Genomic DNA, 23,052 nt, shown 5'->3' with positions numbered 1-23,052 from the left:
GCGGCTTCATATAGATATTGAAAAGCATGGGGGACAGAACTGACCCCTGTGGAACTCCATACTGGAGGTCCCAGGGTGCCGAGCAATGCTCCCCAAGCACTACCCTCTGGAGACGACCCACCAGGTAGGAGCGGAACCATTGCCACACAATACCGCCCACTCCCAAATCAGTGAGTCGTCCCAGAAGGATACCATGGTCGATGGTATCAAAAGCCGCTGAGAGATCAAGGAGAATCAGCAGGGTCACACTCCCCCTGTCTGTCTCCCGACAGAGGTCATCATACAGGGCGACCAAGGCTGTCTCCGTGCCTAAAACCCGACTGAAATGGATCCAGATAATCGGTGTCATCCAAGAGTGTCTGGAGCTGGTTGGCAACCACTCGTTCCAGGACCTTGCCCAGGAATGGAACATTAGCCACTGGCCTATAGTTGTTAAAATTTTCCGGGTCCAGGGACTTTTTTTCAGGAGTGGTCTTACTATCACCTCTTTCAGCAGGCCGGGGACCACTCCCTCCCCCAATGAAGCATTAATCACTGCCCTGGCCCAACCAGCTGTTCCATTCCTGCTAGCTTTTATTAGCCAAGAAAGGCAAGGATCCAACTTAGAAGTGGTCGCATGCACCAGTCCAAGTTCTGCATTTCATTTTCATTTTTACAATCCCACCTCCACAAAATGTTTGTGTATGTATTCATGCACATACCCCAAACTGAGGCTCTTAGTCCACACATCTGATGAAGTGGACTTCAGTATATGAAAACTTATGGCACTTACTCTTTTAGAGCCCTCTTGTCTGCCAAACACATTCTTCCCAGTCCTCCTGCACCCCAGTGCCAGGAGTCCTCCATTTAAATAGTGTAGGCCATGGCCCAAGGTACCAGATTTACCAGACAGTACCATCTGCATAGGCAGCTGTTCCCTTCACCTGTTCTCCTTTCTCTACTATCATCCTGCTGTTCAGGAAGGATAAGTGAAATTACAACTTTCTAAGACCAAACATCCTTCTTTCTCTTCTACCGCTTTGGAACTTGAGAAGAAGAAGAAAAGGATGGCTTAGGGAAGTCAAGACTGTATCTTCTTCCTTCCTTGAGTGCCTCCTTACCCACCAAGTGCTTTTGGTTCAGCTTCTGCCATCCCCTCTGCTGGCTTTGGAGAAGATATGGCAGCTCTTCCCATTTAGTTCTGAGTCTCAGATGGGATGCCTTACAGGATCCCACTGAGGTTCAGGTGGGTGTTTAGGTTGACTTGTGAGCAGGAGATGAGGCTGCATTGGATTAGGTCACCAGCCATCTCTTTGCCATGGGTCAGATTCCTGGTATAGGGGGCTCTCCAGTCTTCCTGCATCCCATTCACCTGGGGCACAATCCTCCCATCAGAAACCCTTGGAGATCTTTTCTAGCTGTGAAGTTTCGATTATCTGCATATTGTGCATGTTCTGAACATGGGGATAGTTATTTTCTTCCAATCTGTCATTCTCATGATATAGTTCACTAAAATGAAAAGACCAAAGTATAAAAGGTCTCCTTGATGGTAAAAGTTGGCTTGAAAATAGACCAGCTTTATGCTGCTGTCCTTGCACACAAACCTCTGAAGAGTTCAGAAAAGATCAGTTAACTTACTCAAAGGCAGTAACTTAACCACAGTTTTAGATAATTTTGAGTATAGCTATTGTGGCCTAGTACACAAGCTTTGATGATATAAAACAGTCTTTCCCCAAATGTTGCTGGGGTACAGCTCGCATCATCCCCAACTAGCATGATCAATGGTCAGAAATTATGAGAACTGTAGTCCAGCAACATCTGGGGACCCAAAGGTTGGGAAAGGCTGGTGTTAAGAATTGGGGGAAGTTTTTCTATGATACATGAAATGAAAACTTCGCATTTCACCAGCACTGATATCCAAGGGTCCTGGGGGAAAGCAAAGGTGCAGGGTTGTCTGGCAGGGGACCTTCATTGAGATTAAGATGGTTTTGAAGAGACTTCAGTCTTAGTGTGTGTGTGTGTGCATGGACACACACACACAGTATCAGCCCCCACCTCACTTGCTGCCCTGACACCGCGCTGTGTCCCCATGTGATGCTGCATGATGGTAGGAAAATATTACATAGCTAGACATAATAGTAAGTTGTGCTAACAGCTAACAGCCTACCATTGAAACAGCATCTGCATAGGTAAAAGAACTTCTATTGGCTAATTGTGCACATAAAGGGCTTGGATGCAGATTAATTGGAGAGGACTGAAAAAACCATGAAGTCAAAACGGATTCTCAACCAGTATTCCTATATACCAATATATATTACACTTTTTGGTTTAATTGTATCTATATTTTTGGTATATATTTTTAGAGTACAATGCAGTACTATTTTCATATTTTAGGTCTTGTTAATAACACTGACTGGCCAGTGGGAGAGACTGTAGCCATGGCCGGTTCCACATGGCAGGATTGTACCATGAACTATTTGTTTTAGGATACTGATGGTGGCACACAATATAGGGAATGTTATGGTTGAATTCTGGCATGGTTTGCTGGCATGAGAAGGATTGGCACTCACATACTCCATCCTCCCCTTTCACTGTCACCCATGAGGGGAGGGGAATAGAAGCGTCCATTTCTATTGTGTGGCAAACTACAGTTGGCAATAGTATGCTCTCAAACTGGGGTCTAATCCTGGTTTAAGAACAAACTATAGCTTATGCAAACCATATTTTGCCATATTCAGATGAAACGTCATTCTTGTGGTTTGCTATTAACTATGCACAAGGGAAGGGAAGGAGGATGTGCATGAACTTCAGGTTTACTAATGCTCATTCTGGATTTTTGAAGTCATGGGGCAGCCTCTATCTCTGTTAATCTCTGTGGACAACAAATCTGTATTTTCCTACCCAAGAGGGATATTATGAAGATACACATCAAGAAAATTGTGAAGCAACTCAAATATTGTAGTAAACTTTATTTCTTTATTTAACATTTATATACCACTTGAAATAAAACTTCAAGGTGGTTTACAAAAAAACAAAATAGAACATTAAAATTATCAATAATAGACAGTTAAAAACAGGTATTTAAGAACATTCAAAAACAATTAAGATCAACAATAAGCTAAAAAAAGATCAAAACAAATATAACTTTCAAAATGTTGTGGCTTAAAATAAGAATCTTGTAAGGACCTTGTCTGTACGTATGCCAAGATATCACAGTTCCTTTGCTGTTTAGGTTTGATCTAAGGAAATGCAGAGATTGCTAAGGCATGATGGCAGGATATAATCTGAGCATTCAGTGTTAAATATTTGGCAATGTATCATTACTGGTTTGTGGGAAAAATATATAAAAAGATTCCTTCTCTGTGTGTTGACATTTATTTTATTGCATAGGGTTGAATCTAGACTTAGTCATGCTTATTCTAGATCCATTGAAATCAATAAGACTTAAATTAGTTATGACTAACTTTAGTCCCACTGATTTCAGCGGGCGTCATCTAAGCATAATCTATTTCTGGACACAACCTGATATCTAATTGTATATTTGATCATGGGTCTGAAATTAGGTATGTTTGTTTGCTTTATTAAACATCTGCATTTAAATTCTTGTGGTGCAGAGCCAAAGCTTTGCTAAATGAATCGATGATAAGAAAATGACTTGTTTTTCTGTGTCAGTAATGTAAGATGATTTGTGATGCAAGATGAGTTATTTTTAATATACCCAATATGTAAAACGCCATGCTTGTAGAAGCAGGTTCTAAGAAAAAAATCCAAGGGAACCCTCAATCCTATTGTATATATTGATGGAGAGGATTTTAAAAACATAGTTTTTTTTCCAGACTAAGAGCTGTCTCTAGGTATGTCCATTAATTTCAGTGGGTCTACTCTGAGTATGACGAACATGGGACACAACTGTATGGGTTTTGTTCTAGCACATCCAGGTGGTATTACATGTACCCATTTTTACACATACTTTCTCCTCCTTTGTTGCAGATCACACATCCATGGGTGGTTTGGGAGATAGTTTCTATGAGTACTTGCTGAAAGCGTGGCTGATGTCAGATAAGATGGACATGGAAGCAAGGAAAATGTATGATGATGCTATTGAGGTGATTATAGTGTATTGATTTTGCCCATTCCCCACATACATAATATGAATGTAATTTTTTAAAAAAAATCTTTAAAAAGAAGAGCATTGTTTTGTTTCTAACTCCTTTTAGGGAAGCAAGATATATATGATGTAATTCTTGTCTTTATTCAGTTGTGAAGCCAGTGTTGTAAAAATATAAAGCTCACCAGTCTGAACACAGCCTGCTAGCCACATGTTGGGCCTGTCAGGTGTTGAATAAACCTAATCCACCCCTCTACCCACATCTGTTTTTCTAGACACAGGCAGGCAGCAGAAACAGGAGGTTTGTTAAGCCCTTGCAGGCCACTCTTGGCTGGTGGGCTGGTGTGATCTACATTTGGTAGATCACAAGTTGTGCAGATAAAGCACCGTATTTTACTATAAATGATTAGCAGTGTGAATGCTGTGAAAATGCTAAGAACTAGACCCAAATTGTTTCAAAAGCATTGAAACTGAACAAATACTGGCTGACATCCTGAGTTAAGCTTCCTAGGCTTGTTCATTTTAGTGGCCAAGCATGTGCAAGCAAATGCATATTCGAAACATTGAGTTTGAGCAAAATATTGCAGTTTTTTTTTATTAATCACTGCAGTGTCAGAGTAACTGTTGAATTGGGAACCTCAGTGGCAAAGATTAGCATTAGGAACATAGAAAGCTGCCTTACACTGGATCAGATCATTGGTCCCTCTAGCTTAGGATTGCTTACACTGGCTGGCAGCAGCTCTCTAGGTTTCAGGCAGGGTTCTCTCCAAGTTCTGCCTGGAGATGCTGGCGACTGAACCTGGGATGTTCTGCATGCAAGGCAGATGCCCTACCACTGAATTGTGGCCCTTCTCAATTAGAAGTTGATAGAAAGAGATGCCAGTCTTTACTAAGGTCTGCTTCCTTTTACAGCCATTTCTATGATTAATAATATATTTTTTAAAACTACTAGCAGTATTTGCATCCACCTCTACCATAAGAGTAAAACACTGACTGTTTTCAGGACTTTTGACAAGAGGCAGCTGGACAGGCACCTGTCAGGTATGCTTCAAGTTGGATTCCTGCATTGAGCAGGGGGTTGGACTCGATGGCCTTGTAGGTCCCTTCCAACTCAATGATTCTATGATATACACATACAAATATCTCCCTAGTTATATAAGTTATATATAACTATAGTTTTATAAGTAGAGTGACTGGACCATACAGTTCTGGGAGCAAAGAGTAATTTCTGTGCTGTTCTTAAGTCTGGAGTTGTAACCTACCTCTTGTTCAAGTTGGTTGTCTTTTTAAAGTGAAGTTCCTGATTCTATAGCAGCCTTCCTCATCCTGGTGTCCTCCAGATGTTTGGACTACAACTCCCATCAGCCCCAGCCAGTATGGCCAGTGGTCAGGGATAAAGGGAGCAAAACCTTGAGGGTTGCAGGTTTCTAGAGTATTTGGCGCTTGTAATCTTCTCAGTAAATCCATGTTCTAAAGAGTAGGTTTTTACAATTATTCTACATTTTTAAATGATTAAGAAGGGTGAACAGATACCTCCCAGTTAGTGCAGGCTCTCAAACCAGCAATATCCAGAGGGCCACAGGTTCCCCACTCACGTTCAAGCAGATAGAAAGTGAGAAATCTTTTACTATGCTGCTAGGTTTTTCCATAACTGCTGCTACCCAAACAGACCTCATTCCTGTTCTTGCTAACAAATGACATTACAATGAATAAAAACAGTAAGATACCACCTACACAGTGGCATCCTTAACCTCATGAAATATGCTTGACCACAGCCAAATAGGCTGTTGACTATAAAGCTCAAAATAGGCATATGCGAAACATAATAGTCTTGACACTGCAAAAAAGCAATCCCTCAGGATAGACCTGGGCTGCAATCTTGGAAATCTCTGTGGCCATTGGCTGAGCTGCTACTGTGTAACAGAAGCCACAGCTCCAACTTCCAGGCTAAAATGTGCCTCCTCAGTCACTGAACCTGAACAAGAGTTCCTCTGTTAGCACAAAGGCCCGCTGAATTTGTCTACTTTGGTGAGAAAAGGGTTCAGAGAAGCAAGGAATCAACTTTACCACAGCATTGAAGAACTGCTAGGCTGATGGCGTCTGAATGCCCTGGTCTAATAGAATGGCCTTACCTGGACTACAGCTCCCCCGTTGGCCATGCTGTCTGGGGTTGATAGGAGTTGGAGTTCAACAACATCTGGAGGGTGCCAGGTTGGGGAAGGCTGGAATAGATGATTGCCTTGTCTCTTTCGAGAAAAGCTGCATCAAGACTCAGTCATCCAGTTATCTGTGCGTACATGCTCAAACAACAAAGCCAGATCTCCACCGTTAATAATAATAATAATTTAATTTCTGTGTCGCCTATCTGGCCGATGGCCACTCTAGGCGACGTACATGTAACAGTTAAAACACAATGTGATAAAATACAATAATACAATAAAAACAATACAGCAGCAACAACAGCACTAATGCAGGGTAAGAGACATTTCAGTCATAACAATTAACCCTCCCCGGAAATCCCAAAGGCCTGTTGAAAGAGCCAGGTCTTTAAGGCTTTACGGAATACATTTAGGGAAGAGGCGTGCCGTAGGTCTTGTGGGAGGGAGTTCCAGAGAGTGGGGGCCGCCACTGAGAATGCCCTCTCTCTAGTTCCCGCCAATCTAGCTGTTTTTGTCGGCGGGATTGAGAGAAGGCCCTGTGTAGCTGATCTTGTCGGGCGGCATAATTGGTGGCGTTGAAGGCACTCCTTTAGATAAACTGGGCCGAGACCGTATAGGGATTTAAAGGTTAATACCAACACCTTGAATTGGGCCCGGAAGACAACTGGAAGCCAGTGTAGATCGAACAATACTGGTGTGATGTGATCCCGGCGGCGACTACCTCTGGGGAAGAGGGAAGAAGAATGAGGTGTGACTCCTTAAGCTACGTCTCTGCTGTTCTGCTTCACCTGTCTGCACCTCTAGTTCTGTGAGGAAGGATTCTGAGGATTAAATGTTTAGTTATCATATATGACAGGAGCTAGGTGACATTTCTCTCCCCCCCCCACTACTCTCTCCCCCTCCCCCTCTCCCTCTCAAAACATTCAAGTAGGGGAGTAGTTACTTATCTTCCATCTTATTTTGAGGACTCCCTTCTGAAAGTTTATCACTGTTATTTAGTAGTAGTAGTACGTAACTATGTGATTCTCGGGAGAGAAATGACTTGCTTGGAAATATATCGTTGAAATTAATACAAAGCATAAAAGATGCACTTGTGCTATTGAATATTGAAGTACATGTGATATTGAACATGTGAGGTAACTAAAGCTTACCCATTTTTCCTTACAGGCCATAGAGAAACACCTTATCAGAAAGTCCAGTGGAGGCCTAACTTTTATTGGGGAGTGGAAGAATGGGCACCTTGAGAGAAAGATGGGCCATCTCACATGCTTTGCTGGGGGAATGTTTGCTCTTGGAGCAGATAGTTCCCGAGATGATAAGGCTGGACACTACCTACAACTTGGCGCAGAAATTGCACATACCTGTCATGAATCGTATGACAGGACAAGTAGGTATCCTTTCCCATCTTAAGTTTTGGGTGGCGTTTTTCCTTAATATTTCATCTTATTAATTGTAATGGAGCTAGACTTGAAGCAGTTAGACAAACAAGAAAAGAGGGAGAAAGTGTAAACTTTGTGAGAGGTGTTTTTTGAGCTCATGTCTGATATTTTGAGTTTGAATGGAGAATGTGCTGTATGTATTTAAGCCTAATTTTGCTAAGAGAGAAAACTGCATAATTGCACTGTTGGATTCTGGTAGTCATGAATTGCTTGAGCCCTGTAAAATGAGACTGTTAAATCTCACAGTAAAATCCTGTGATATTGGAAACCAGAATAGTGAGAGTGTTCTTACTGTTACCTTCAAACAATTTCACTGGATGCGCATCATAAAACTTTTTGCACATCCTTAAAAGTTGAGAAATAATCTGTGTTTGAGTTCTTGTATTTTTCTTGATGAAGTAGCAAAAATGATGCAAAAGCAAAAAGATGATCCAAAATTGTGCTTTGCATTATTATAGGAAAAATTGAGCCTACATCTTCTGGATTCTCGCACTTCTGATGAGTTGCTAGCCCCTGAGTTGAGTTCAGTAGGAAGCCTATAATAATTGCAATAGATGATGTTGTGTCATTTATCCTTAGAGATACAATAGGTATTTATCATGGTTCTCTCTTTCACATAGAAAAGCAGTCTTTAATAGCAGAACAATCCTAAATATAGGAAGTTGATGTAACTTAGGCCAGTGTAACTTACACTAGCGCAAGCTACCCCTATTTTAAACTCCATTCAGGAGCCTGTGGGAGGGGTAACTGTTGCCTGAACTAGCAGGTGAGCGTTGGTCCAAGTTTTGAGGATTGGTCCCTCAGTCGCATGACTGAGCTGAAGAGGGTTTAGATGCAAGTCTCTCCTTGTCCTGCCTCACCCTCAACACTCCCCCGGATCACTCCTTTTTTGGGGGACTTAGTAAGTTAGCTCAGATGAGCCCGCAGACCTGTGGCTCAGCCAGAGTGAGGGACTTAACTCCAGCGTCACCCTGGCTTAGCCGAGAAAGCATAAGATCCAAACTCTCTCATCCTTATGGATCTTGGGTTTGGATTGCGTTGTAACAGAGCAATCCAATCGATAGGAAGCCAGTGTAAATTATGCTGGTTAAATTAAGCTGCAGTAAATTACCCTATTCCAAACTCCTTTCAGGAGAGGGGCTATTGCCAGCTGACCTGGCACAGGGAAAGCAAGTCTTTAAAATAGAGTTTGACTAAATCATCCTTTTTGCCACTGCAACTTCCACTGAGTTGCTAGGTCATGTGACTGAGCTGAAAGATGTTTGGAATGGAGCTAAGTCAACCCTGCCACATCCCTTTTTTGGGACTTACCTCGCTGAGCTGGGATGGAAGACTTACAGTAGTGTATCTCCAGCTGAGCTGGGCTGAGGAACTTCAGCCGGCTTAGCGTAAACTCAGCCAAAGATCCACCTATTCCAAACCCCCCTCATCCTTGGTTTTGGATTGCTCCCTTAGTCTGCTTAGTAGATGTTCATGATTCAGTTTGAACAAGTATAAATGTAGGCTTTAATATGTTTGCATTAGATTCAAATTTCCTTCTAAACTAGTTTTTTAAAAATACATATATTTAAATGTACACTTCAATTTAGAATATGAAGAGCAGATTTTAAAATAAAATATAAGCTCTCACCATTTTCCTGCAAAGGTAACAGCTGCGCTTATTACCTTTCACAAATCCACATGACTGATTGAAATAAATCTATCTAGATTATGGATTTACAGCACAATCCTTTATGTATCTACATTGGAGAAAGTCCCATTCATGTAATTGGAGACTTAGGCCCACGTATGTGACTGTATACCTGTGAATAAGACTACTGAATGGGATTTTCTTTAGATATGTATAGCATTGCACTGTTAGTTGTGACTGAGAACATGAAGATGGATTGAATTATTTTCAGACTTAGTATTTGTTTTATTATTTCTAGTGATATGTGTGAGAGAAGAGGTTTGAGGTAGATGTAGCAGAGTCAATGTCAATATGAGTAGAGAAATTAAAACAACCTGATAGGACAATCCCTGTCTACTCATGACATAAGCCCAAATGAATTCAGTAGAACGTCTAGGTAGGTATGTATAGGGTCGTTGCCTGAAAATACTGAAGTGGAGACCACTTTAATAGTAATGTATTTAACAAATGAATTGAGTGGATTGATTTTAAATCAAGGTGAGTTAAATTGCCAAGAAAAAAGTATAAATTTGTAACTGCTTAGAGATAGAGGTCATTTGAAATTAAGGGTTTCTGTTTGGCATTCTTTGTACATATGGAAGAACACTGACAAGATCCAAACTTGAAGGTAAAGGTTGCAATCCTAAACACACTTAATAGAGAGTAAGCCCCGTTATATGCAATTCTGGATAAATGTACATAGCATTGCTCTGCAAGTGCACAAAACCTTCTAGACGCAAGGTTTCGTAGAACTGAGCAGAAGAGTGTTTTTCTCTAAGGAAGAAAATAATGTCTTTGGCTGATATTCATTAACTGCACAATATTAAATGCGATGTTACATGGGCTATTGTGTGATATTTATTATGTCTGTTCTAAAAAAAAGTCTTAGATATTGCCCCTGCTTTTTTATTTTACACAGGAAAGCTTTAATCCAGCATGATAGAGGGTCATTAAATGTTTCTCACTTCCCCCCTTCCTTTGCAGCATTAAAACTGGGTCCTGAAGCTTTCAAATTTGATGGTGGTGTGGAGGCAGTAGCAGTGCGCCAGAATGAAAAATACTACATTTTAAGGCCAGAGGTGATAGAGACCTATTGGTACATGTGGCGATTCACGCATGATCCAAAATACAGGCAGTGGGGCTGGGAGGCAGTACAGGTAACAACTGACTGTTTTTCTGTATGAAAGTAAAAATGTTTACTGTCTGGTAATGTATGAGGAATATTGTCTTGCTGAATAGTTGCCTGCTTCACATGTGAAGAAATAAAAGCTCATATAGGTCATGGACCGAAATAAATGTATTCATTCATTCACATATAGGGAAAATGACTTAACTATGCATCAGGCAAATAGCAGTTCCAGGAATGAAATGGAGTTCTAGTTCCTAGTTCTCCTTTTAGGTCAATAGACCAGACTTCACAAAAGCTTTACTCATGCTAGAGAACTCAATTATATCTTAAAAGTACTATTTCAGAAGACCTACAGATAATGAACTGAGCTGTGAAATGAAAGCATTCTCTAATCATACAGTTGAATTAGACATATTTTTTCAGCAGAGACTTATATATTACTTGAGAGCTGAAACACAGGAGAAGAATATGCCTCTTATGGAGTTGTATCACTTCTGATTGCATGTGGGGTGTCATCTATGATGCCCCATACAGGAATCTGATACAAAAAGAAAGCTAGGATGTTGGGGAGCACCTGACACGTGGAAAAGGAGCTTATATATAGAAAGGTGTGTTTTGTTTTTTTTTTAAAGTGGGAACATTGATATATAGCCCCAATGTAGTCTCAAATGGTGCAATGAAGAGTGGCACCATGTGATTCTCCTTCATTGTGTTGTCTGAGTCAAAGCGTTTGGGGCTACATGTAGGCCTAGGTGTGACTGTTTTATTGGCTGCATTACCCCTACAGTTATTAAATGCATGTGTGTCATACAGTGAGAAAATTGGAGATGTAACAGTTCTGGAAATGTTGAAGCCATGGGGTGGTAAGGGGGAAATAAGTGGTTTGTTTTTTAAGGAAAACAATCAAATTTGAGGGGAAGTGAAATAATCAATTTCTTATCAAACTAGATTTGCAATTTATGTTCTTAAATTGACCGTGATAGTTCACTGCTTAAACATGTAGCATTGTACAATTTAGTATATTTTTTGAATTTTAAATTATAAATGCTTTTGTTTTATTAAGATAATAATGGCAGATACACACAAATGTTAGAGATGGAGCTACAAGCTGCTGCACTCTAAAGTATACCAAAGTCTGTCTTTACAGCACAATCCTATACATTTCTACTCAGAAATAAATTCTGTTTAGTTCAACAGGTAAGCAAGTGCAGGATTGAAGTCAGTCAATTTGGAAAATAGATTGAGATGAAAGTTGAAAATTTAGAAATTGTTAACATTTTAGTAAACAAAGCAGTGTTTTATTATCTGGGCTTAGAAGAAGAATGTAAGCCTGAACATTTTCATGTAGAAACAGAAGAAAATTATATTTTAGAGGGGAAAACTCTCAAGACAGAGGAGTGCAGTGAATGGGTTTTCAGTTCAACCTTATCAATATTATACGTGAGCTGCAGTCCTATGCAATACAACATAATTCTACACACGTGTATTTGGCGGCAAGTCTCATTGACTTCAGTGGGACTTAATATGCAAATTTACTAGGACAAATTGGATATTTGCCCATAAGAGTAGGCTACAGGGGTCCATAGTAACTGTAGAGGAAGATATGGGCACGTGATGTTCTGTTTATTTCACTTGATGTAGTGATGGGTGAATCTGAGGCAAGGGAGAATCATGTGAAGTCAGAGATTGAATGGTGCAAAGGCATTTTCACCATGTTGCAAGAGCTTTTGCAAACTCCTACTTGGGATCAAATTTTAAATTTTAAATATATTTAATATATTTTTAAGTATTTTGATGTGTTAATTGCTTTAGTTGTTTTGATATTGTTTAACGTACTTGTATTTTATATTGTATTTTTATATGTTGTACACCGCCCAGGGAGCCATTGGTTATGGGCGGTCTATAAATGAAACTAAATAAATAAATATCCCTCAAAATACTTTTTATTCTGAAGTTTTGCACTATAATTCTTCATGCTGTAGCCATCAAAAAAGTTAAACTTCCCATTGGTCTGTTGCTCTTTGTGGGAGCTGTGTGTGTTACATGCCTTCAGGTCAATTATGAGTTATGGTGACCCTATGAATCAGTGCCCCCCAATAGCACTTCTTATAAACCACCCTGTTCAGATCTTATAAGTTCAGGTTTGTGGCTTCCTTTATGGAATCAATGCATCTCTTGTTTGGTCTTCCTCTTTTTCTACTCCCTTCTGTTTTTCCCAGCATTATTGTATTTTCTAGTGAATCATGTCTTCCCATTATGTGTCCAAAGTATGATAACCTCAGTTTCATCATTTTAGCTTCTAGTGATAGCTCTGGTTTAGTTTGTTCTAACACACAATTATTTGTCTTTTCTGTGGTCCATGGTATGCGCAAAGCTCTCCTCCAACACCACATTTCAAATGAGTTTATCTTTCTCTTACCCACTTTTTTCACTGTCCAACTTTCACATCCATACATAGAGATTGGGAATACCATGGTCTGAATGATCCTGACTTTGATGTTCAGTGATATATCTTTGTATATAAGGACCTTTTCTAGTTCTCTCATAGCTGCCCTACCGAGTCCTAGCCCTCTTCTGATTTCTTGACTATTGTCTCCATTTTGGTTAATGACTATGCCAAGGTATTGATAATCCTTGACAAGTTCAGTGTCCTCATTGTCAACTTTAAAGTTACATAAATCTGTTGTCATTACTTTAGTCTTCTTGATATTCAACTGTAGTCCTGCTTTTGTGCTTTCCTCTTTAACTTTCATCAGCATTCATTGCAAATCATTACTGGTTTCTGCTAGTAGTATGATATCGTTTGCATATCTTAAATTATTGATATTTCTCCTTCCGATTTTCACACCTCCTTCATCTTGGTCCAATCCAGCTTTCCATATGATATGTTCTGCATATAGATTAAACAAATAGGGTGATAAAATACACCCGTCTCACACCCTTTCCAATAGGGAACCAATCAGTTTCTCCATATTCTGTCCTTACAGTAGCCTCTTGTCCAGAGTATAGCTTGCGCATCAGAAGAGTCAGATGCTGTGGCACCCCATTTCTTTTAAAGCATTCCATAGTTTTTCATGATCTACACAATCAAAGGCTTTGCTGTAATCTATAAAGCACATGGTGATTTTCTTCTGAAATTCCTTGGTCCGTTCCATTATCCAACATATGTTTGCAATATGACCACTTGTACCTCTTCCCTTTCTAAATCCAGGATGGACATCTGGCATTTCTTACTCCATATATGGTAAGAGCCTTTGCTGTAGAATCTTGAGCATTACTTTACTTGCATGAGATATTAAGGCAATAGTTCGATAATTACTGCATTCCCTGGGATCCCCTTTCTTTGGAATTGGGATGTATATCGAACACTTCCAGTCTGTGGGCGATTGTTTTATTTTCCGTATTTGTTGACAAATTTTTGTCAAACTTTGGACAGATTCAGTCTCAGTAGCTTGTAGCAACTCTATTGGTATGTCATCTATTCCTTGTGATTTGTTTCTTCCAAGTATTTTAATAGCAGCTTACACCACACATAAAATTTCTGGTTCTTGATCATATGATTCCTCCGTGAATGAAACTGTCATTCTTGCATCTCCTTTCTATAATTCTTCAATGTATTGCTTCCATCTTCCTTTTATTTTATCTCGGTCATTTAGTTTGTTCCCCTGTTGATTATTCAACATCCCTACTCTTGTTTTAAATTTCCCTTTAATTTCTCTAATCGTTTGGAATAGTGCTCTTGTTCTACCTTTTTTATTATCTTCTACTATTTCTGTACAACGACTGTTGTAATAGTTCTCTTTGTCCATACATACTAGTCTCTGTATTATTGCATTTAGGGTTCTAACCATGTTTCTATCTCTTTTTGCTTTTGTTTTCCTTCTTTCTTTAACCATTTTAAGAGTTTCATCAGTCATCCATTGAGGTCTTTTTCTCTTTTTAACTAGAGGTATTTTCTTTTTGCATTCTTCCCTGATGATGTTTCTGACTTCAATCGATAGTTCTTCTGGTTCTCCGTCAACTCAGTTTAAAGTCTCAAATCTGTTCCTTATTTGATCTTTACATTCTTCTGGGATGTTATTTAAATTCTATTTTGGCATTATGGTTGCTTTGTTGTTACTACTTTAGCTTTACTCTGATTTTCAATATTACCAGTTCACGATCTGTACCGCGGTCTGCTCCTGGTCTTGTTTTTGCAGAAAGTATGGAACTTTTCCAATTATATAGTTACTTTGATTCCTATATTGCTCCAAACAAAGTTAAGGTACAAACATAAAATACATAATTATAAAATGATATCAAAAATTTAATATGTAAAATATATGGTTTTAACTGTTTTTTAAAGTTTTTTTTAAAATATTTTAACGCTGTTTTGTTTTAATGTATTTTAAGATCTGTTTTTATGATGTTTTAAAGTGTTTTTAGCACTTTGTTTGCCTACCTGGGCTCCTGCTGGGAGGAAGGGCAGGATACAAATTAAATAATAAATAAATAAATAAAAATATGTATGTAAACAGTCAATATAAAATCCCTGTAAGTATTTTATATAATAATAAAGATGGCCAGCAAAATAATAATAATTTAAAAAAATCAGTGCCCATACACAGTGAAATACAAAATATATGATATAATCAAGACAATATCAGTGTGAAGATAAAGGGCAACTTGTAAACAGTGGCCAATACACATAATACACATGCATGTTAATTTATAGCTATTTAGACAGTTTATTGGCATACAGGTGGTCTATAGTATTCTTATATTGAGGTGCCTCCGGTAACCCATTCAGGGTTAATGCAAAATAGTTGAGCTAATTCAGCTGAGATATGGCATGGACCGAGTGCCTGGAGGCGTAGTTCCTACAGCTGTGTTACATCTACAGGCTTACCCTCCTATAATGACTTGGCTGATTAAATACAGTAACATCCCTAGGATATGTTACGTTGGTAAAATTGTCAATATATATATTTTTATAATTGATTGACAGAAGGAAATGGTATGTATATATGTTTTTTACGTATAAAATTATTTCACCCACTATTGTTATAATTTCTATTGTATTAGTCTGAAACTTAATTTATAATTACTTTTATGCAGAATAATTGAGTTAATGAACAGCCCACGTATCAGTTCATATCTTAGAACATAATACACAAAAGTAAGTGGATTTATGGTGTCTGTTTTAACAGTTGTGTAACATTCTTTACTCGGAGCCATTCACCATTAGTATTTAATGTTCTTAATTATATTTTTTGCCCTTTGTTAGGGTATACTCATCATGAAAGCCACTGAAGAAGACTAATTGTCGAAACGCGTTTGGCTATGCTATACATTTTGCAATTAATGACATATGGGCATTGATTTATGTGTATTGGCCACTGTTTACAAGTTGCCCTTTATCTTCACATTGATATTGTCTTGTTTATATCATGTATTTTGTATTTCACTGTGTACGGGCACTGATTTTTTTAATTATTATTTTGTTGGCCATCTTTATTATTATATAAAATATTTATAGGGATTTTATATTGACTGTTTATGTACATATTAAATTTTTGATAGCATTTTATAATTATGTATTTTATGTTTGTACCTTAACTTTGCTTGGAGCACTGTGTTTGCGTTAAGGTTGATTTTAACGTCACAGTTTTTGATTCCTTTATTGACCATTTGGTAATGGAGCGTGTACAGTCTTTTTGGTTGCTCAAAAAATGTGTTTGCAAGAAACAAATTATTGTCTTCACAGACTTCAGTAACTTTCTCCTGCTTCATTTCTATTCATAAGCCCTATTTCCCCACAATTTCTATTTCTTCTGTGTTCCCTACTTTTGCATTCCAGTCCCCCATGATTATTATAACATCTTGGTGTGTGATCAATTTCTTTCTGTACTTCTGCGTAAAATCTCTCCGATTCCTCCTCTTCTGTATTTGCCTTTAGACCATAGACTTGGACGATGGTTATGTTAATAGATTTCCCGTTAAATCTCATTGATATTACTTGCTCAGACCTTATGTTATAGCTTCTAGTTGCTTTTGCTATATCACTTCTCACTATTAAAGCAACCTTGCTTCTTCTTAATTGATCATTTCCTGCATAAAATATTTTGTAGTTGCCTGATTTAAAATGTCCCATTCCCAGCCATTTTAATTCACTCACACAAAGTATTGTAATGTTGGTATGTTCCATTTCTTGCTTGATAATTTCTAACTTTCCCTAGTTCATGTTTCTCACGTTCCATGTTCCTATTGTACATGTTGTACAACTCCAGACTCTCTTTTTGCATCTGTGCACATCAACCTCTTGGCTTCCATTCGGCTTTGACCCAGTGGCGTCAATAGTCACCGCGCTACTCGTACTTGTCCATTGTTCTTCCCCTGGGGGGTCTCATCTTCCAGCACTGTCTCATGTGGGAGCTATAGCTAGTAAATTATGTAATAAATACCAATTAACTAGCATCTTTCTAAGCATCTAAGTTTCCTGCAAAGTAACTAGTATCAAATTTCCTTAGAAAATGAAAAAAGGCAGAATTGCAGTTCTTACTTCCTGAACCAGCAATATTCCATGAGATCAAAGATGTTGAGCTGCTGTATATCATAAACCCTAACTAGTTATTATATTATCATGAGCATCTGTCCAGGACATTGATCCGTTTTCCATAGAGGCTGAAGATCTACATCTGATTCCATTATGCCTAGCTGTTTTCCTTATCTCTTTTTCTTTCCTATGAGATGAGCCCATTTCAGAAAAGAGTCTTTGTAACATTCTGTCTTTGGCACTGTGGGCATCAGGGCTGTGGAGTCGGAGTCGTGGAGTTGGAGTCGGAAGCAATTTTGGGTGGAGTCGGAGTCGAAGTCAGTAGAAATGTACCGACTCCAGCCTCATAATAAAATTAATACTTTAATATTAATAAATTAATATACATTTGGTGTTCATGAAGGAGTCGGAGTTGGAGTCAGAGTCAGACAGTAGAAAAACAGAGAAGTCGGAGTCGAAGGTTTGACGTACCGACTTCACAGCCCTGGTGGGCATGTACTTGGGGGTAGGGGAGTTAACAGCTACAGTGAGAGAGAATTGGTTTATATTATAGTCTCAATTTTAGTTATGCAGTAGAGATCATAAAAGATTTATCACTTTGTGATGTGTTGCTAAAGCAAGAACTGTTTGGACACACAATTCTGGACCTTATTAATCAAACTTTGGGTGTTAACTTGCCACTCAGTCTCTAGATATGCTTGCTGACTGTTTTGTAAGGATCAACGCATAAAGGAGATTCTCTGGTTTCACATGATATTGACAGATTACCATATGCTAAATAATGAAAATCGAGCCAGTGTGGTGTAGTTGTTAAGGTGCTGGACTACGACCTAGGAGACCGCGGTTTGAATCCCCACATAGCCATGAAGCCCACTGGATGACCTTGGGCCAGTCACTGCCTCTCAGCCTCATGAAAACCCTATTCATAGGGTCGCCATAAGTCGGAATCGACTTGAAGGCAGTACATTTACATTTAGCAATACTCTACATATGAAAGAATGATACATTGCACTTTGAAATCTATAAATATGAGAGAGAGAGAGTCCAGTAGGTTAAGAGAAGAATGGAAATAGCTTAGGGAATTGTGGAAAGCTATATAAAATTGGTTGTAGAAAACAGAAGGTAACTTATGCATCCAGTCTTTGTTTTCCCTTGCTCCCCCTCTGCAGCCTCTAGAGGTTTGGGGGGGCCACCTGCACAGTGTGAGCTGCATGGAACTGCAGTGGGAAGGAGTATCGCATGAACTTGGGCAGGGGACCTGTATGAACATCTTCATGTGACACACCTTATACCACAAACAATTGAATAGTATTCTGGAGCAATCAAATGTAGTAGCACAAATGAAATTATTATTGGAACAAGAATCATCGCATAATTTGTGACAAACATTTCTGCTTACGTTATATGTTGCTGCTAGTTTCATGATCTATTCCTTAAAAAGTGCAAGAACAGTCCTTTACAAAAAAAATTTAAAAGAGGAGTTTAGGGATTGTATTCCATATTTCTACTGGCTTGCAAGAACAGATTAAAAGGACATTTTGGCTATAGTATTACACATGTTTTTACCATACAATCATATTGATAAGGCCCCATGCTCATATCCCCTGTACAACTGCCTCAACTACAATATTGTAATTGCAAATATCCAGTGCTAGGTCATGCTTGTCCCTTCATCACTTTTTGGTTATACAGTATTCCACACTGTGATACAACTGAATGTATGCCAACTAGATCCAGCAGTGAAAAAGTGTCTGGTAGAGCACTAAGTCTGTTTTTTCCCTCTCATATAGGCTATTGACAAGTATTGCCGAGTGAGTGGTGGATTTTCAGGGGTCAAGGATGTCTACTCATCAGCTCCTACATATGATGATGTACAGCAAAGCTTCTTCCTTGCTGAAACACTAAAGTAAGCAGATTTTTCTTCTTAATTATCTTTCTGAGCAAGTTTGGAACAGTGATGGTCACAGAAGGATACTCAAATGTTTATAGAATTACTGCTTATTTCAGTTTGTATCCAGTGGAGCACTAAGGAGATCATTCTGTCAGCATGAGCATTTCCACTTGCCTGTTGGAATGATTTCCCCTCTCCTCCCACATGCTGTTCTGGGGATTCTCCTGCCTCTCTGGAGCACATTTGAGGGGTTGGAGAGGGGGAAGTCCTGTTGGACTAACAGAAATCCTTGCACCGGGTTTTACTAACGCAACAATTTAGTTGAATACCGTCCAGTATTATTATATTCTTACAAAATTTTTAAACGTTTTGTAAAACTGGAATCCATTTCAATGAATGGTAGTAGAATTATGCTTTATAAATGTAACAATTTGAGTCAACAAATAAGTTATTGATGGGGGGAGGGTGAACTGAAGAGATATGCCCACCAGAACATAACAGACCGAAAGACAGCGTCTTAAAAACAGGCCACAATAATATATACTTTGCATATCATAATAGAGTTTCAAAATAATATCTGTAAGTGCTAGTTAGTGACAAGGCAAATGTTGCAATGCTTCTGTGATCCTGAAAGTTTGCAACATTTGCCTTATTACTAATTGTAGTTTATACTCTTATATGTTAAATACTTTCTGATGGGGTTTTTTTAAGGGGTTGTCTTCTGTTGCACTAGTGGTGTTTACATCCTAATGACTGGTGGACAAGTCACTGCTGTATGCTTTATAGTGTCAGGCTATTAGTTTGTTTACCTAGGGCTTGCTTTCATTTTCTACTGGCTACATTCAAATATCACACTAAATAAGCCATGGCTTCAGGTTGGCTTTAGCTCAACCAAGCCATAGGTAACGTTAACCGCAGTTGATTAATGGCTAGTTGGTTGGGTTAAAACAACAAACCATGGTTAAACAAAAACTGAAAAGAAAGCTTCTGAACTCATTCAGATCATGTGGCTACACTATGGTTTAGCATGACAACTTGTTTCTTTTCTTCCCATGCAAAATTAAATTATAAATGCTATTTACCTGGTGAATCTTACCCAAGGGAAAATGGTGTTTAGTGAAGGCAGTATGTTTTTTTAAAAAAAATGTTGTGTGTTTTTCATAAAGGAGTGTCAAGCGGTATAGATTTTTTTTGTGAGGTGGCGGAGGGAGGAAGTAGTTCTGAAAAATATTGGCACACCATGGGAAGAACTTACAGTGTCAATAAATGAGCCTCTTGTGTCCTATACTGCATATAATTATTCACCAAGACTCCTAGTCTTCTTGTCTGCTCCTTATCTTTTATTTTTCCTTGAACCTTCACCCCTAGATACTTGCTTGGTTGAATTTTGAAAGAATCCAGGTTTTGCAATTTGGGAGTGGGGAATAGAAATAAAGTAATTTACAGAACTTACAGTTACTTGGCACAGAACTTGGATTTTTTTATTTAAAAGATGCAGAACTGCATTGAGTAATGTGTTTACTCATTATGTTAGTTCCTGAGATTTCATCTGTGACAAGGAAATACCATGGTTTGAAATCCATTTGTCTGAATGAACAATTCTGAGAAGCGTTTTAGTCTACAGTTAATGTGCCCCTTGCTTGAAAACTCAAGATTGTTTTGGCTTTGAATTGGGTCTTATTAAGGATTTGTTCTCTGACAATAACTCTGGGCCTTGTCATATTCTTTCAAAGAAATGCCTCCAAGATAGTAAGTAGTGTGTATCATCCAATGATGGCTCCTTGAGGTCTAAAAATGAAAAGATTTATTTTATGGGTGTGCATTTGAGACAACAGGCCAGCATCACATTTTACATTTTATGGGTGTGCATTTGAGACTTATGGGCCAGCACCACATTTTCCATTAACGCGAGTGAGCACCAGCCTGGCATTTCATCACTACAGCCAAATGTTACGCTCATAACACTTCCGTCTTGAAAAGGTAGCGAGAATCCAATTTATTTCAAAGAGCACTTTTGGCAATCGCAGCAATGTTATTAATATTGTTCTATAAATCTTTGAACTGAGATTATTAAAAATGTATTTGAACTCTAGACAATTGGATAAAAAAAATCTATTATAAAGGGGCACCAAGTTAATTGGGCAGAAGATTTAAAATCATAATAATTTTTAAAGCATGTACTTATTAAAAAAAAAAGTCAGGTGGCATATGAGAGAAGGGAGACTGTTTCTTTTGTGACAACACCTGCTCTGATAACATTCCTACTTCATCTACATCTTTTCTCTTTAAGAACTTTTGCTGCTGTTCATACACAAATTATGCAGATTCAATCAATTGATCTGCTATAATTTCTTTAATTGGATGATATCCCTACTTTAAACCCTATAATCCATAATTCTCCTGAAATTATCTTGCTTAGACCGGACACAGTGACAAACATTCTGTTGCTCTTTCTAACTTGTTTTCTCTCTCTAACTTCACAGGTATTTGTATCTTCTGTTCTCCAATGATGATCTCCTACCTTTGGATCACTGGGTTTTCAACACAGAAGCTCACCCCTTGCCTGTTTTACATCTAGCCAACACAACACTTTCAGGAAATCATGTGTATCGATAGAAACTGTTCTGGGACAAGGACAAAATACTTTGTTTTAGCTGTGTTTTGTTTACATGGACAACTAAAGACTTAAGGCTTGAGAGAAGATTGGCATTTGTTTAATTAATGAAGACATTTGAATTGTGAGAGGATCAAAACTGCACTGTTCAGCATGTACATAAATTTAAAAATTCCATTTTATACATGACCAAAACAATCGAGTGCAGTGTGTGTCAGCGAGAGACCTTGTATATTTGCAGTTGAGAAAGTGGAGCATGGTGTTTTTAAGAATTCAGAGCCCATGGAAACATGTTTGCTGCCCTGTGACAGGAGTGAAGTGGAACTGCTACTACTCATCTTGCAGTGAACTATCTCCTGCCCATATGATGTGGATTCCTGATATATGTCATTTGCTTTTTCTTCTGGTGATGGCATGAGCAAAACAATGGCAGGCCACAAAAGTGCACTAGTAGCACCCAGATCTGAAACTCCTCTACTCTTGTTTAGAATTTTCTACTTTTCATCAGTCTGTCTAGACTGGCAGCCATTCCCAGTGCCTCTCAGACCCTTGCCTATTTTTATTATTGTTCATAATAATAATAATGATCAACCATTTGTTCTTGTAGTATTGTTCATCAGTAAATGAGAGACGGAAAAGATCAACAACTTCTCTCCAGCTGTCATTTTAGGATCTGGAAAGATTTATGCGCTGCAGAGTTGCTTCTCACACCATTATGACAAAACTTCCCAATGCATCTACCACTTGGTCAAGATTCCGTTCATCTAAGTTGCAATAACTTAAAATTGTCTACGAAGCCTGGAGTTTCATTAAACTCTGTTTTTTTATTTGTATGGCATTCAAAAATGGAAGAACTGTTCTGTAAGATATGTTTTTACAAGTCCTCTGAGTAAGACTGTTACCTGGATAAAATGGTGCTCATTTTTTGGATCTTTTGTAAAAGCTGGAGTCTAAGGAGGAGTTTGTCAGCCTTCATTTACCTAATAGAAATCATACCACTTGATTTCCAAGTAACTGGAAACGTAACACCTACTGGTATACATGATAGTAGAGAACAGATTAATAGAAATGTGAGTGTGATTTTTACTTTGCAATTCATTCTTGTCATTATTAAATGCCATTGACAACAATTTGAGGTAGAAAGTGCTCCTTTCCTGTCAACCCCCCCTTCCAGTTAAAGAGTATCTTTGAGTATTGGTTTTTCTGACCTGGATATTTAAACATTTTGTGTGATTATTGCTCATGTATATTGGAATCTGATTTCCTGGTGAATACAGATCACAAGCTTTATTTTTGTTGGTATGCATCCCTTTTCAAGAGTGCTGAAATCCAAAAAAGTGATAACCAAGTTATCCCGTGCCTCAAGGACGTAACAGATCTGTAACTCAGCAAACCATTTAACTTGTGGTGAAAGATAAAAGATAACATTTTACATATTGCACTCCCTAGGATGGAGATTGCTGTACCCACTTTGCACCTGGCACACCATCTACAGCTCAGGTCAGGATCATGCTGCATTCTAATGTGAA

General features: G+C 38.5%; 1 protein-coding gene across 1 annotated transcript in view; it reads left to right on the top strand.

Annotated features, from left to right (window-relative positions):
• Positions 1–22,812, top strand: part of MAN1A2 (mannosidase alpha class 1A member 2) — an 82,994-nt gene extending 60,182 nt beyond the window's left edge. Inside the window, exons 9-13 of the mRNA XM_061636508.1 lie at positions 3,970–4,085; positions 7,414–7,633; positions 10,339–10,511; positions 18,809–18,924; positions 21,393–22,812. Coding sequence (XP_061492492.1) covers positions 3,970–4,085; positions 7,414–7,633; positions 10,339–10,511; positions 18,809–18,924; positions 21,393–21,525 — 758 coding nt within the window. The 3' untranslated portion in view covers positions 21,526–22,812. The remainder of the gene's footprint in view (positions 1–3,969; positions 4,086–7,413; positions 7,634–10,338; positions 10,512–18,808; positions 18,925–21,392) is intronic.
• Positions 22,813–23,052: the final 240 nt, after the last annotated feature.

This window comes from Rhineura floridana, chromosome 1, assembly GCF_030035675.1.
Source record: "Rhineura floridana isolate rRhiFlo1 chromosome 1, rRhiFlo1.hap2, whole genome shotgun sequence".
In the NCBI taxonomy this organism is placed as follows: domain Eukaryota; kingdom Metazoa; phylum Chordata; class Lepidosauria; order Squamata; family Rhineuridae; genus Rhineura; species Rhineura floridana.
Note: the sequence above shows the minus strand (reverse complement) of the source record. Positions and strands in the feature narration are given on the sequence as shown.